Source organism: Neodiprion fabricii, chromosome 1 (genome assembly GCF_021155785.1).
Source record: "Neodiprion fabricii isolate iyNeoFabr1 chromosome 1, iyNeoFabr1.1, whole genome shotgun sequence".
Lineage (NCBI taxonomy): Eukaryota > Metazoa > Arthropoda > Insecta > Hymenoptera > Diprionidae > Neodiprion > Neodiprion fabricii.
Genome location: NC_060239.1, coordinates 9,935,674 through 9,951,101, shown reverse-complemented (window position 1 = coordinate 9,951,101; position 15,428 = coordinate 9,935,674). Strand labels below are relative to the sequence as shown.

Below are 15,428 nucleotides of genomic sequence, written 5' to 3'. Positions count from 1 at the left end.
GAAGTGAAATCAACATTTTCCGACAGTGTGTGTTACTGATAACCTGGCGAACGATCCGAATTACTTATCCCTCCAGACTGTTGATACTCTCCATGGGGCCGATGTCGAGAAAACAACTCAAAACTTGTTCATTGTTATTGGTACAATTTGATACTTATGTCGATTCTCTTGCGCTCGGAAACTTGCCTAATTGGTAGAAAAATAAATTCTTTGGTTGTTGCTGAACAATAGAGAGTTTTTTCTACTTCAGCCAAGCGGAGGGGGGTGGGGGCGATTGTTGCCACGCGAAAACAAACCTGATACAAGTCGGTGGTAAACTTCTTCCTTGCTTTTCGATAAGAAAATATTTATTTGCAATATGTAAATTATTTTCTGTGTTATAAGGCCTGAATGGAAGACACGCTGTTAGAGAAATATTAGTTCCTATGTCCGATACTATTCAACATATTGTTCTTGTTTTGTAATAATTTTATTCATTATTATAACTTTTTATTCAGACGATTTGGAAATGCACGTATTTTCCAGAATAGACTTTCGGAATTCTGTTGGCTCGGAATCGATTTGATCATAGATGAATTGACACGGACTTCAAAATCTTCACGGCTGTGAAAAGTTTTTCACGTGCACGATGAAGACGAACTACCTGAACGTGGTTGGATGAAAAACAACAACAACATTTTCATATTTAAGAAATTCATATTTAAAAAAGTTAAATTACAAGCAGACTGAAAGTGAATATGGCTTCATCGTCTGAGCGAGAAAAAGGGAAAGAAGCAGAAGAATATCAGGTTCTATTACACCATGTTCGTCCCCCAAATTATAAAAGAGCGTATCGCAGAGTAATAATCTTAGAAAACAACTTGATCTATTACACAAGAAACGCCAATACTGATAATAACAATAATAGTGGTAAGAGGAAGAGAGGCTGAGAGGGAAAAATAATGCCAATCAATAACGGCGAGCCTAAAAAGCGTTTGTCGCAAAATATATGATTCTCCAGTTACGCTCCATATTTATGGGAATGGCGTGCGAAGAGGATAAAGTTGTGAATTGTGCCGCTGATGGTTGCGGTAGGTGGGTAGGTAGCTATAATATTGCACAGACGTGTAGGTGGTCTCCGGTTGGCAGGGCAGGCGTTGTGAAAAACGTAAATCTATTACCAATAACAGATTGCCGCGGTAGGCGTAACTTTCCACCGTTGATGGAGGGTGGAAAAATGTGTCGGGGCAACGGCCAGAGCGTGGGGTGTAATTATTGTAAATATAAGAAGGACCGCGGGTAACAGTGAATTATTACATCTGGACGCCTTTGTCGTGACTAGTAATGCCGCAACGGCCGCCGGATCAGCCAACCAGTAATTCATCGCTTACGCCCACCGATCTTGGGTGCACGATGCCACACATATTCACGGAGCATGAGGTTCCATGGCGAAGGTAACGAAGTTAGGAGGCGCGGAACCTAGACGAGCGAGTGAAATTAAACGGACCCCCGATTCGTCAGAGACGACGAAGTCGAGTGGCGTCATCAAGCGATCCAAAATCATGCGATCCAAAGTCATGCTACCCTGTGCTCGACCACGAGGCTTGTGTCACTGATGCGTTATTCGCGTACGTGGATCTGTTTCATTTGGCTTGAATTTAGTAAGTTTGATTACAGCCGAGGTTGTAATCGATTTGCCAAATGATTTGCAGGGGTGGAAGTTTGTGGTTAACGTGAACGATGTTTCGACTATTTCCAATCACGGAAGACTGGCGATTTTGAATTTTTCACGAGCCTAAATATACCCCAGTTTTCGAATTTCTTATGTGGTGGGATTTCGAATAGATTGACATTTTTCAACGGTTGAAAATACGAACCTTTCGATTGGATCAATTGGCGTTATAGGCATGATTAACGAATTGGAGGGAATTTTAAATTGCGAAAGAAATTTTGTTCATTACATCTAGCGATCGATTTAGAATTTATTGTGAAAGTGTAAAGAAAAAAAACTTTTGTCATGTTTTGCAGAAAATCAATAACATTTGACGTTAATTGCCTTGATGTTTTTTGGACTACTATCTAAGGCCAATTTCGATTATCGCTGCAAATAGTTTGAAGAACTCCTAAGCCTTGGAATGTACGTGATTCCATTAGCAGTCTCTTCGTGAAAAGTGTACTGGTATAAAAATTTTCGGGTATTGTATTATTTGGAAATTTAGTTTTTTGAAATTTTGAACTGCCCTCAAATTAGATATTGACGAAAATCGCGAGAAGACTTGATCATTTCCAGAGAAACTGTGAAGATAGGATTATTCACTACGCTTGTCTTTTGTTCTGTTGTTGGTTTGAAATGTATCGAATAAAAAGGTTGAGAAAATTTCGTCAAGTTATCCTAGCACTGTAAAAAAATATATAAATGCGAATGACTGTGTAAAAAGGAGGCATCAATTATGAGGCACTGAGTTGGTATATAACGGCTCGCATAGTTTCACCAAAAGTGGTAGAAAATTATTAGCACGTGACGGAGAAATGAGAAAAGATGAATTGGTACCGTTGTACATCGCGCAGTTACTCTTACTGTTTCAAGCATTGGAAGGTGGCAAAATGAAGTTGGAAGAAATGATTTCAAAAATTACGAAACATCGAATCTTGAGCTAAATTTTCCTTACCATCCAACAAACTTTCGCTGCAGGTTGTACTTGAGTGATTCCTCTGTATTGCGAACTTCAACGTCTTGAAATATCTTTTACAAAGTGATTCTGCACATATTCAACTTCCGTCTGCGTCGTCAATTGCCAACAAAGTTCTAGCGCTTTACACACTGACTCACTTAACGGTCACTTTCTACCTTCCAAATACGAGTTAGTGAACTGCAAAACGATAATTGTACGTATTGGCGATGGTTTTTATTACCACTGAGGTCAGTTCAGTATCGCAAACTTCAATCAGCTAGATCGGTGCACCGGTTGAATTAGTGAATTAAAATGACTGGCCACGACTTTGCAGTGGTGAAAAAGCTACAACTCGTTAGACTGTGTGCAAATTCCAGTCCAACCGTTGGTACAGTGCACAATTATTTTATACCATCACTGACGATACATTCGATCAGTGTATCGATTCCCTTGGTTCAAATCATTACGCATAGGAAAATCAGAACAACGAGTGATTTCGTGATCAGAAAATTTCGCGTAGTAAAAAATGTCGGCATAAGATTATTGCTCACACTAATGCTCCGTCTACAATGTGTAAGATTTAAAAATCATTCGGAAATGACGATGATTAAACCTCACATTAACCTAATGCGTATTCGTACGTGGAAAGACTGAAAGTTTAAGAGCTTAATGCCCATAGCGTACAACGCGAATGCGAATATACATCGACGTAATAACCTATGCCTTTTCCCGTTGCGCGGTACCAACCTACCAGGGATACATACTAATATGCACACTGTAATTTCATCTCCATACTAGGTTGCGAACACGTGTGACCTTATTCGCACCCTGTAGCAAAGAAGTACAAGCGTGTGTTACCTCAGTTACGTAGATCTTGGCTGAACTCAACACGGAGGAAAAACTTGGTTCAGGTAAACCTTTTGCGGCATTGTTTCGGTCGGGTGAACATGTAATTCTACTGGGAAATTCGGTGTCTTCAATCATTATTCTGAAGCCGAGAAATACCCGGCTCTGCAGCTAATGAGACTTTAGTTCTACATGCTCTTAGTGCCCTGAGTTAAACGACCGCTTGAGTGAATGGTGGAAAATTTTAGCTTGGTTTATTAGAGCCTGTTTAGCTACACTCTGAGCTTTACGATACCGACGGAGTCAATTTTTCAAATGTTTTACAATGGCTACTCAAGTGTTTAACATTTACAGCATATTTGTATCGCGGAAATAACGGCGAGAACGAACGGTATTCTACAATAAAAATAGGCATTAATCCAGGCTGAGTTATTTTTTATGTTATACGCTCTTATTGTAGTATCGCATCTGAATAATATGTGATATAAGTTTCGGAATTTTATAGTTTTTCGTTACTTCGGGACAAGAATTTAATCACAGACGAACAAGACTTTGTAACAAAATAATAAAATAAAATACGCACGAGTTTCGTATGTAAATGTTGTTTATATGCACGCGTATGATGATTTAATATTATCACGACGAAGCAAAAAATATCCGATCACTTCAGTTAACGAACTGTAACATTAAATTAGATCCGATTGGAGTAAAATAACGTGTAAAAAATGTATAAAATCAGTTTCCAATGATAAAGAAGTACAAAGGGGAAAGTGTGATTCATTTATGAAAAAACGACTTCACTCTCTTTCTCTTTAAATAAAGATGTATCCCCATGAATTTGTCGACATTTATCGATTAATTGTGAAATATAATGATTGTCCAGGGTCCAAACAATACAAGAAAAAAATGTAGTATTCGATTTCTTATTCGTAAAGTACCTATCACACAGTTTTTTGATTTCATGTTGATAAAATTGGGGTAAAAAAAATGTAACCGTTCCTGCACCCAGGTCCTCAATTCGCTATTTTATAACCCAAAAATGATCAAAAGCTCGAACGGTCGTTAACTTAGTCGGAATCAGTTTCAGTTCTGCTTGTACGGAATAAATTTGCCTTATCCAGTCAGCGAACGTCAAGTTCTGTCCAGCGCATTTTACCAGCAGCGTTTACAGCAACGTTTCGGAAAGAATATTTCGCAGCTAGATGCACAGCGAGAAATCAATATTCAAGAGAAAAAAATTAATTCTATCAAAGTTTATTAGATCCTTGAATTTCAATTTGGAGTTCACCGTGATTACGCCGTTGAATCAAAAATACCGACCATCAACCAGGTTTTGTTGCCTCGTTCCTGGCAAACGAAGAGAAACCTTTGATCTTGAACGTCGGAAGAAAAAAAAAAAAAAAAACGGTATGAAATGAAAATGAGAACCGCTCTGAGAGAGATTCGAATTTAAGTCAAAGTGCCAATTAGAAAACAAAGCACTTTAACCTGTAATTATTTTGTTGTAAATACAATTTTGGAAACTCCGTCAGCGGTAGAATATTTTTCGGGATGTTATCGTACAATTAAGGTGGAAAGATTTAAATCCGTTAGGGTTTACCCTGGGATTTAATACGGGAATTAAAGTATAACCCGACTCCTTGATTTTCTTTCGTACTCCAGATATTTCTTGCCTTTCACGAGAAATAAAAAAAAAAATTGAGTGAGCAGGAGATCGGAGGGAACGATGAAAGAAAGGAAAGAAATGCATTAACCAAATTACGGGATAAACAAAATGCGACGAGACGCGCAAAAATCTCTTTCAAATGGTAAATAAAAATATGACAAAAACGAGAAGCGTCAACCATTTTTCATTACTTTCACCGTTCGCACGAGGCTTTCTCTGTGTTCTTCACTGTCTGGCATTTTGAATAAAACGAATTTCCCGTATTTTAGGCCATCATTCGAATCGCGCGGAAAGTACAAGCATGGATGAATTATGGATTGTATGTACTGTGCGCGTCTAATTTTTGCATTGGTTAACTTGGAAAAATCATTAATCGAAACAGGGATTACTGATAATACGAGTAAAAATGATGAGCAAATATGTTTTCAGAAAATTCAAGGATTTGAATAAACAGAGATTTCCGAATGGCTGTTACTATGCCACCTAGTTCAAGCTACTTTGATATAGCACAGAGCTTTCGATAAACGATGAATAGGCTTCAATGAATCGCGTAACTTTAACTGTAAAATGTAACTCACGTAGTTGAAAAAAATTACCATCCAACGTATCAAAAACAGTAGTAAGTTTCCAGAATCAATTAGATACGCATTCGACCGAATTTAGAGATACAACGTGGATAAATTGTCGTTAAAAATACGTTCACAGTTTCAAAATGTATAGATCTATGAATAAATTCAATCAGGTTGACGGATGTTTAGGTCGAGTCTTTTGATTTAAGGGTAACGATCTATAATTGCAGGTCAATGACGGCCAATAACGAATTATATCACGGTCAAAAATGCAAATGAGGTCAACTGACACCAGTGCCAAGTATTAAATACCATGCAAGCGCTCTTTCTCAATTAAGCTCGAGATAACGATCAAGAGTATCGCGATCACGGAGCACATTGGGTGGTAAGTAACCTGCTACGCAGTGGGGAAGACGTCATACCTGTTTGCCGGAGTCCTCGCATGTCGGTAATTGCCAAAGCAGCGACGGCCAGAGTGGATGTTATCGGGTATTATTCGCCAGAATCCGGCAATTACACCATAATAAACACACACTACACCGTTCACAAGTCACAATATTCTTTCGATCTTCATCACGGTCACGGACAACGCGCGGTAGCGATCACTTTTCACTCTCGTTAACTGCGCACAAGTCCTGCAACTCCCGAATCGCGAAACTATCCGGCTGCGCTGTTATAAAATTATTATGAATTTACTGGACATTTACTGAAGTCAGGTTGCAAATTTGCAAATTCGATACAGCTACGTAAATCACGATGTAATTACAATGAAAATTTTTGATTTTATTAAAATTTACACGAAAAAGACCGAAAAAAAAGAAAAAAAAAGTGATTTGAATTTACCAAATCGTGTAATAAATTTATTGTATTTGTAAATTGGATAAACAGTAATTGTACGATTGACCGATCACCAAGATTCTATAATAGATTATATACGAGGTCGAGAATTCTTATTCATCAATTGTACGATGAATTCGCTGTGCCGTATCCGTATAAAACTTCCGCACTACGCGATTAGCAACCGACAGTATAGGTATCTGATCGTTGCTTACAATCTGCAAAGACACTGTGCTTCGAGTTAGTTTGTTTTGATACGGACAGTTACACTTTCGTTCGAGGTGATTCTGTCCGCTCGCGACAACAGCTCCGGATTGACTGATCGTGAGGACAGGGATTTACACATCGCTCGTAGATCGAATTATCAACGGTTCTGTAGATAAACAGAAGTTATATTTGTTTTCTTTTGAAGCGCAATTCACTACGTCGCACGTAGGTTTATAGATTTCATATCTTACAGACCTCGACTTCAACCCTTAACCCATTACGATGTACAATCTTGATTTACGTTTCTTACGATTTTCTCGAGATATACTGCATATCAAATCATTTTTAATCAGGCATATGAAACAGGGGTAAAATTTTCTGACAAATAGATTGCCGCTATTTGTTTTGCAGGTTTATTTTCACATTGCGAGAAAATTCCAAATTCTGAAACATCTCGAAAACATTTAAAAACCGTCCAAACTGTGTTTCTTTACTCAAATGAAGGCATTTTGAGTCGATATTTTCGTTTTAAAGCGAACGGGTTGATGTAACACGAAAAGTTGAATACGCAATTACAAAAATATTTAGCAAAGATCACGCCGAATCCTACTGCGGTCAATTTGCACGAACTTTGGTTGAAGCCATGATTCAAACGACATATGACACGAGTTTTAAATAACATTCTGCTAATTCACTGTCGAGATTTCGTTTCGTTTACATGACTTTAGATAAGGAGGAAATGTTTTTTTTTTTTATTTGTGTTCCAGAATGTATTGTTTTACAATCTAAATAATTATCAACGTTTCGATGCCTGAAAATTGACTTTTTCATGCGGTAGCTTTCAAGATATCGTCCCGAGAGTAAAATTTCACAAACATTGTACATTCCGTTTTAAATTTTGAAAACGTGAGTTAGAACCAAATATTCAAGTTCTAGACGAAGCGTTTTCGGTTCTTATTACCTATAGCGATACAAAAAAATTATTGGTTCCGATCGATAATTACTTTTTTTTTTTCTTTTCAATTCAACGAATCTCCGTTTTCAGGCCTCTAGAAACCGAAAAACAGGATTTTAGAAAGACGTCAATGATTAACTATCGACACACGAGAACGTAGAGTCAATCGGCTATGGGTTAACAAATGGTTAGCCGTCAATAAATTGTTAGTTTCAATGACCGAAGTAGAATCTCGGAAGGCACGAGCTCGTTTGGAATACGGGCGTCAATAAACTCGATACGCGATTGCTACCAATTAACTTCTCTAACAAGGATAAAAATTTACGATCCGAACACTTTCGCCGCTATATGTATGCAGAAGTCGTACCTGCGGATATCAATTTCACTTCCATATAACAGGTTGTTGGGTTCCGCGCGACATATACAACCACTCGCTATGAATTTATTAATCAACACTCAACAGAAGGTATGCTAACGATGGCCATTCAGTCATTCTTATACACAGCCGGTATCAACAAGCGAGAGTTTTAAATTCATCAATTTTAAATGGGATTTTGTATACGCGACGATAACGACTGCTTTTTTAATTACCTACGCCGGACGCGCTAACGTGTGACGTTTGAATAATTGTGGATAGAAAAAGTGGTACGAATCGGGTATAAAGTTTCGAAATTACATAAAAATAATTGAAGAGAAAAAACGTCGATGTATTACCCAATTTTATGGGTTTTATTGCCACCTTAAATATTTTCACGGTCGTATAATCGACGGATTAGGAATCGTACAACGTATTATGAATATATTTACCCAGTATAAATGTTTGAAGTTTGTGATGTGAAATAAAAACATGATAACGTACATTCGTCGATATTAGACTGTAAAATGTAGAGTAATAAGTGTGATGAAAAATTCAGTTCAAGGTTTATTGTGCAAAATTACGTAATCGAGGTAATAGATATATCGATTAGCGAATTGAAATGGATATGGCTTAGGTCAAGCAAGCATCGACGGAGTTGATTCACTAATGAGAATACCGTCGCGAAAATGGAAGAAAACGAAGAAGAGAGAAAGAGGAAAAATCGTAATTTCAGGTTAACGTCACCGAGGCGGTTCTCTAACCGTGATGAAATAAATGAATTTTTTCGCGCAAGTTCTAGCTAGTGAGATTGATTTTCAGTATTTCATTTATCTCTGAAAGACGATCGCTTTACGATCACGCGAGAATCAACAACGGGATTGATTTGCATTATAACGACAACCCAATTTCCCCAGCAACGAGTTTTTCCCTTCTTACTGTCGATTACGATTTTCTATTTCTATTTGGTCTGTTTTTCACCTTGTCTTTTTACCTTTTCATATTTTCTCGGTCGGTAATGCCAAGCTCCTTGCGTTATACGATAGTAAACGGCTTCGTCGGGGAGGTTATGAATAAAAAGCAGAGCTCATTATTTTCCGGATAACGAGATAAGCTCGGTAGAGGAGAGGCTTTGATTCCAGTTTAGTTCCATTTTCCAGTGGCTGCCGTCCCTCCTCTGTGTCCTCGTGCCACGTATAAACCGCCGAGCTTTACCCCGGCAGCCCCGTCTGTCTCCGTGGCGCAGGATGAGGTGAAGATATAAAATGTCCACCTCGTATATCTCGCACCTACGGGACCGAGCTAGCCGAGTTTTTGTCCCCTATGGTTATGAATCAAGATTAATGACGAAATTCACCATTTTCGTATGATATTCGTATAACCTGTAAAATATACCAATGAAACATTCGCCACTCGACATTTCTATCGGGGTAGGAATATTTTTTCCACCGATATAACGCGAGATAATTTACGTAAATACTCGCTTTTGCTTGAATCTATTGAATCAAGAAACACAGATACGAACGTTTTACCCATCATTATACTGAGTTAATATTTGAAGAGAAAACAAAGAATCCTTCAAATCCAACGAACTCGGGCAGTTCAAGAACTCGCTCGTTATGCAACGTAATTGCCTCTAATTTATGATGTTTTTATACTGTCAGTTTTTCGATACTAGTCTCAAGATTTTATAGAGATTCAAATTTTTTCAGACAACGATATATAATGACCATGTTTATTCCCGACTCAACCATAATGTTCTATTTCTTGACCTAAAAAGCGGGACGAGAGTGGCATATTATTTCCCCGGGAAAAGAGTAGCACTTTATTCCCGCATTTGCAGGAGATATGGCCTTACATTTACCGCAAATTAATTTTGCAGTTTTTCTAGTTTTCACTCTTTCTTTCCCATTTTGAACTACATCTCTCTGCATTATTATAAACTTTCAATAATTTTATAGTTTTCAGACTGATGGATCACACTTACACGTGGAAGGAGAACACTTTAAGTAAATAATGTGAGAAGAGTTGAGTCGGGAATAAAATCCTGTACGTAGCACAGGAATAAAAGTCGATTATACCACTGTTACATAATAAACTATGTCAAACTTACAGGCTAGTTTTATTTCCCAAGGGCACAACGCTAGTTGAACGCTCTTTGACAATTCCCGGATAATTGTCGAGGTATTTATTTGTTCCAGCAGTGTGATTGTATAGCACAGTTTAGCTAATCTCACGTATACGCATGAAAGTTTGTTTTTCTTATCAGCTCACGCGAAGGGGTAATAAAAAGCCTGATTAAATCAAAAATCTCGAGGAGCATAGGATGGGAAAAAAGCATACCGTGGAGGGGAAACGTCTTCCCCTTCATTCCATGCGCAGGGTACTCGCTTCGAGATTAGTTTGAGATAATACAAAATTAGGAGACACTTTACCAGCGTCCGTGTGACGCTGTAGTCACTTTAACGACTCTGCGTCACTAAGCCTCTTCTCTTCCTCTCCTTTGCACCCTTTGTTATGTCCTGCCTCGCCAAAAAGTATCTGTATTCTAGCTTTCTGGCACAACCGAGCATCGCTAACCTGACTTTATTGCCACTTATCTCTCGCCTTACCTCTCAGTGTTAACGGTTACAGACTGCCAACCCAGCCGCGTTGAAGAGACACATGTTTCTTGATATGACTATCATGGATCGTACTAATGGATAGACGTTGGCGAGTAGGAAAATGTACTATCGATATTTGTCATGCGGCGAGGCTTTGGGGGTCTAGAGCTTTGCTCAGTCAATGGTAATGTGTCACGTCTATCAACTCGGCAGACCAAAATTGGTCAAACAATTCGTGAGGCGTATGAAAATCAACCGTTTCAATTGACAACTAGATGCTCCTTGAATTTGCCAGTAATTCAGTTTTTAAAAATAGTCTACTCGCGTAATTGAAGTCATCAGATCACCTACGTGAAACTGTTTTTTTTTTTTTAACTATAATTCGGATAAACCCATCGAAAATATAATTAGTACATCATTTTCATATGTATCACATTTCGTGTGACAAAATTTGGTCTGCTGAGTTAACAGACGTAGCAGTCGATTGATTCATCCTTTCGAAGTGCTGTGAATATTGTTCGAACTTACAACACTGCGAATAAAAATGTAAACTTGGTGAAAATGAGCCACCGCAAAAAGTAATGGAAGAGCTTCTGAAGTTGGTAGAAGCCTTTTTCGAGTCAGGCCAATTGAATTGTGAACTTCAAACAGGAAATTAGAGAAATCCAAAGGAGCAATCAGGCATAAGATGGATCACTTGAAATGAATTTTGATAGAATTGTATTTTTCCGCTCAAGTTTTCACTGTGTAGCCATTATTACGTGCTCCCATTGAAAGTTAAATATACGGAGCATTCAGCGGTAAATCGACCGATTTTGATCTGCGACATTCTAGATTTCATTGATATTTATACAGGCGAATTTTTAATCCCGATCATTTCAAGGTCAGGATTTTTTCTATCAGCTTACGCACTTTCAAAATTTTGGATTGACGATAACTAATGTTTCATAGCATTGAAATTCATTTGAACGACTTTTGACAACATTGAAAGTGGTGGTAGTCAATATTGCTTTATTCGGCATGGAATGGCTTGTACATTTTTGTTGTTGTTTAATAAATGAATGCTGTTCTAATGTCGGTTCAGCTTTTGGATTACGTGATATTTGCATTGGATACTAATTTATTCACCAACCTCTCACCGCTTTGTTCGATAATTATTTAATCCACCGGATCAGGATAATCTATCGCGATATAAAAGCAGCAACTGAAAAAAGGCAGTTCAATAAAATCCGATAGCGCTAGTTAGAGTGTATCTGTCCCATCTTACTGCTGAAAAAGGAGATTTTAATAGCCAATTACATCACGTGTAATCCAATTGCTGAGCATCCGCACCGGACGATGAAAACCATTTTGGTCGTAAAAAGTGATGTCAGTTAGAGGGATAAGAAATTCTAGGAAGCATTCGCTTGTTTTCGAAGTAGCTATAAGGGGAATTTCATAGCTACCTGTAAGGGAAGCGGTGCAGTGGTGCGGATCGTTCAACACACTGCAATTTTTCCTGATCGTGAATTTCTTACTTCGTTGGGTATCATAGAGATTATATAGCTCGTATCTAACGTCGAGGAGAAGGAAAGGATCGAGATAATGGAGGTAGACACAAAGAAGCGCAGTTGTATTCGAGAAAATGTTTTACCCCCGGAATTGTAAAAAGACCACTCTCATATGGCACGTGATGTTGATAAATAGAATTAGACCTCTCAGCTTTCCGTGAGTAGGTATCTCTTTTGTTCGTAACCTGTTTCTTGCCGAAGTCTATCAAGTTGACAAGTTGAAATAATCGAGTTTTCTCGAGCCGGTACTCAAGGCCGTACCGAACAGGTGTGCTTAATTAATAATTCTCGGGACTCACCCGCGATCGAGCAAGTTAAATGAACTTTCAGCTTTCAGCTTTGAAGCTTCATCCTATTAATAACCACGTTTTAATCGATGGAAGTTTTTAAAAAATCTGATTAAATTCAAAGATAACGTAGAAAAGGGATACGAGAATAGCGAATGAAAAAAATAAAACACTTTTTGCCGAAGTCTTGCAACACGAGACAATAATTGAGAATCTGTTGGGTAACAAGCGCACATGAGATTGAACATCAGCGATTACGAATTCATTTCGTTTTCATTTCCAACCAGTGTATCATTTCATGTAACGGGTATTTATATCCTCTCAACTGGAAGAGTGATGTTTTATCTCATCCTTTTGTTTTTTTTGTTTTTTTAAGAAGTACTTATAAGTTAGACGAAAGTGACAAGTTATTCGACTAAAGCAAATTGTCCCCAGGTGTTTGTGATTAAAATAAATTTCTCATTATTTCCGAGTCGAGATCTCCGTTGAATAATTCGGCAAGTCAAGGTAATACGCATACATGTTTCAAATCGATAAATATAATTAGCAACTCGAATACTAGTTTCTAATCAGGTGTTGTTAATACCTCCAGCGTGTTAGAAAACTTACATGCACCAAAGTTTCGCACTGATTTCCCGTGCACTGATTTGTCGTCGAGCTCTAACTCGGTCCAAAGTTTCCACGGTGCAGCGCTGACTGCGTAGGTACAGAGTGCAGAGGTACAAGTTTAATGCAAGGGTACCCCAACGCGATGTTTAACTACTTCACGACGTGTTTATTTGCGGAATAGCTCAGGTTTATTGCTTCAATAATTGGGGTTGATTGGGCGGTCGGTGAACACCTATAACGGGAACCAATCGCAAATGGTCGTATCAGATAATTGGACCGCGCTGCGTATGGCGGATTCAAATTTCGGGATCCCGAAATCACAAGTATCGACTGGGGGTTACCACGGACCATCTGTGATCGTTAGCCGGCCAACAAGCATTGATGGACGAGTCTCGAAAATTCATTTGTGCGCTTGATGTTACATTTATAAACACAATCGCCAGATAGTTGAAAAATAAATCAATTGCGATCGAAAAATTAAACTGAAATCAAACCAACGAATAGCTTTTTGGACCGCATTTTTTTATTAGAATTTGTGACGATTTCCAGAAGCTGACTCAATCACAAAAATTCGAAAAAGCATGGTTACCGTCATGCTGGAAAGATTCGTCAACGTTCCTCGATGCATATTAGCCGAGTGTCAATATCTATTTTCGGTGTAATAAGACCGATGAGCTGATCACCGGTTGCCTCATCGACCGCCAAATATCCAGTTAACTTATTCCGACATCGAAACTGATTGCAAATATATCCAACGAGCAAATAAAGCGACATTGATTGAGTGCGTGAGCGGGGAAACGAAATGTCAGTACTCCACACAAAATGTAGGGCAATTTAGAGCAGTTCGAGCGGAGCTGGTTGAGGGTGAAAAAATAAATGAAGACAACGTTATTCCCATACGCAGGTAAGCAAACATTTTCACATCGATCATATCACACGATGCCCCCTCTTCTCGACGAGGTGAAAATAGAGAACCATCAATTTCTCACGTTGTGCGCGTACAATCAATAGAAAAATGTCTCAAGCTGTGGAAGATGAGATGAGGTATGAAAACAGCTGGTAACAAGGGAAACGCAGATAGTGTCAAGTAAAACGTTAACTATTTTGAAAGTAATCTATCAATTTGTTCCTTACATATGATTGGAAAGCCGATGCGTATGTAGTGCGGGTGAACTGTTGTCTTGACGAATATATAATGGCCGAGTAGACGGCAAAGATATTTTGAAATTTTGAAAAATATATAGCCCCTCTTCCTCGTCGGAGAGTAATCGCGTAGTGAGTGCGAAGCTGCAGTAGAAAATGAACGTTTAATCATGTTCACCGCAATCATGCTGACGCCGGCGAGTTGGGTACATTATATTAAAAAATGACGGATGGTAAGGCAAAAAAGATAACAAGTGTATGAAAGGAATCCGATCGAAGTAAAAATAAATTTAAAAAAAAAAAAAATCATATAAAAAATAGAGTGAAAAAGGAAGAAAAAAAAATATGAAAGGAGAATAAAACAAAATTTCCTCTCTGCATATCGCGGATCGCGTCGAGGCGGCTTGTATTCGCGTGCGAATGGGAAAACGCCGTGCGGAGGTAACCGACCGATATCGTAATACAGAAAATGGAAACGAACTGGGGCAAACTGTGGTGAACGAGGGAGTCTGATTGGACAGATATTTTAGCACGAAATATTGCTCGACGCTGATGACTTTTGCACGCGCACCGCAGTTGGGTTATGGCTCTGAGTCGTCGTTTCAAAGCGATATCCCGCATGTTCTGCGGATTGCTTTATACTTGGCCAACCTCGACGTTATACGAGCAGGCATGTGAGTCTTTATATGCAGGATACACTTTTGTTGGTATAAATGCAAACCTGCAGCGCGCCCTTCTCGGCGACACTTGCATTTTTAAGCCATATTGCTAGCTGCGCGTTAGTTTGGATTTTTTGAGGACTTATATGAACGAGGAAAAACGATTTGTTGACCTGCCGGAAGGAGCGGAAAAATTCGTACGTGAATGAAAATTTCACTTTTGACACACTCGCGGACGGCTAATTGACAACTACTCAGAGGTGGAGGTATTGGTGTGATAATAATGATTAAAAGGAGCTTGCGAAAAATGAGAGAGTGTACCTACGTAGCTTTTTTCGCATTGCTGTGAACCGAAATTTATAGTGCTCGTAATAGGGTCGAATGGAGATATCCACCCTCTTGCGGAGACGGGTTAGAGTTGAGATAAAGAGCTGAAAAAATTAGGGAGTTATTTTTGAATTATTTGGGGGTGAGCCGGTCGAAATTGACAA

General features: G+C 38.6%; 1 protein-coding gene across 4 annotated transcripts in view; it reads right to left on the bottom strand.

Annotated features, from left to right (window-relative positions):
- The window catches only part of LOC124187792 (CCR4-NOT transcription complex subunit 6-like), a 478,238-nt gene that overhangs the window by 230,413 nt on the left and 232,397 nt on the right, over positions 1 to 15,428 (bottom strand). Inside the window, exon 1 of one of the 4 annotated variants that reach the window (XM_046579970.1) lies at positions 6,155 to 6,287. The exons of the other annotated variants lie outside the window; for them this stretch is intronic. Coding sequence (XP_046435926.1) covers positions 6,155 to 6,176 — 22 coding nt within the window. The 5' untranslated portion in view covers positions 6,177 to 6,287. Of the gene's footprint in view, positions 1 to 6,154; positions 6,288 to 15,428 lie in introns of those variants that run through there. 4 annotated transcript variants of the gene reach the window in all.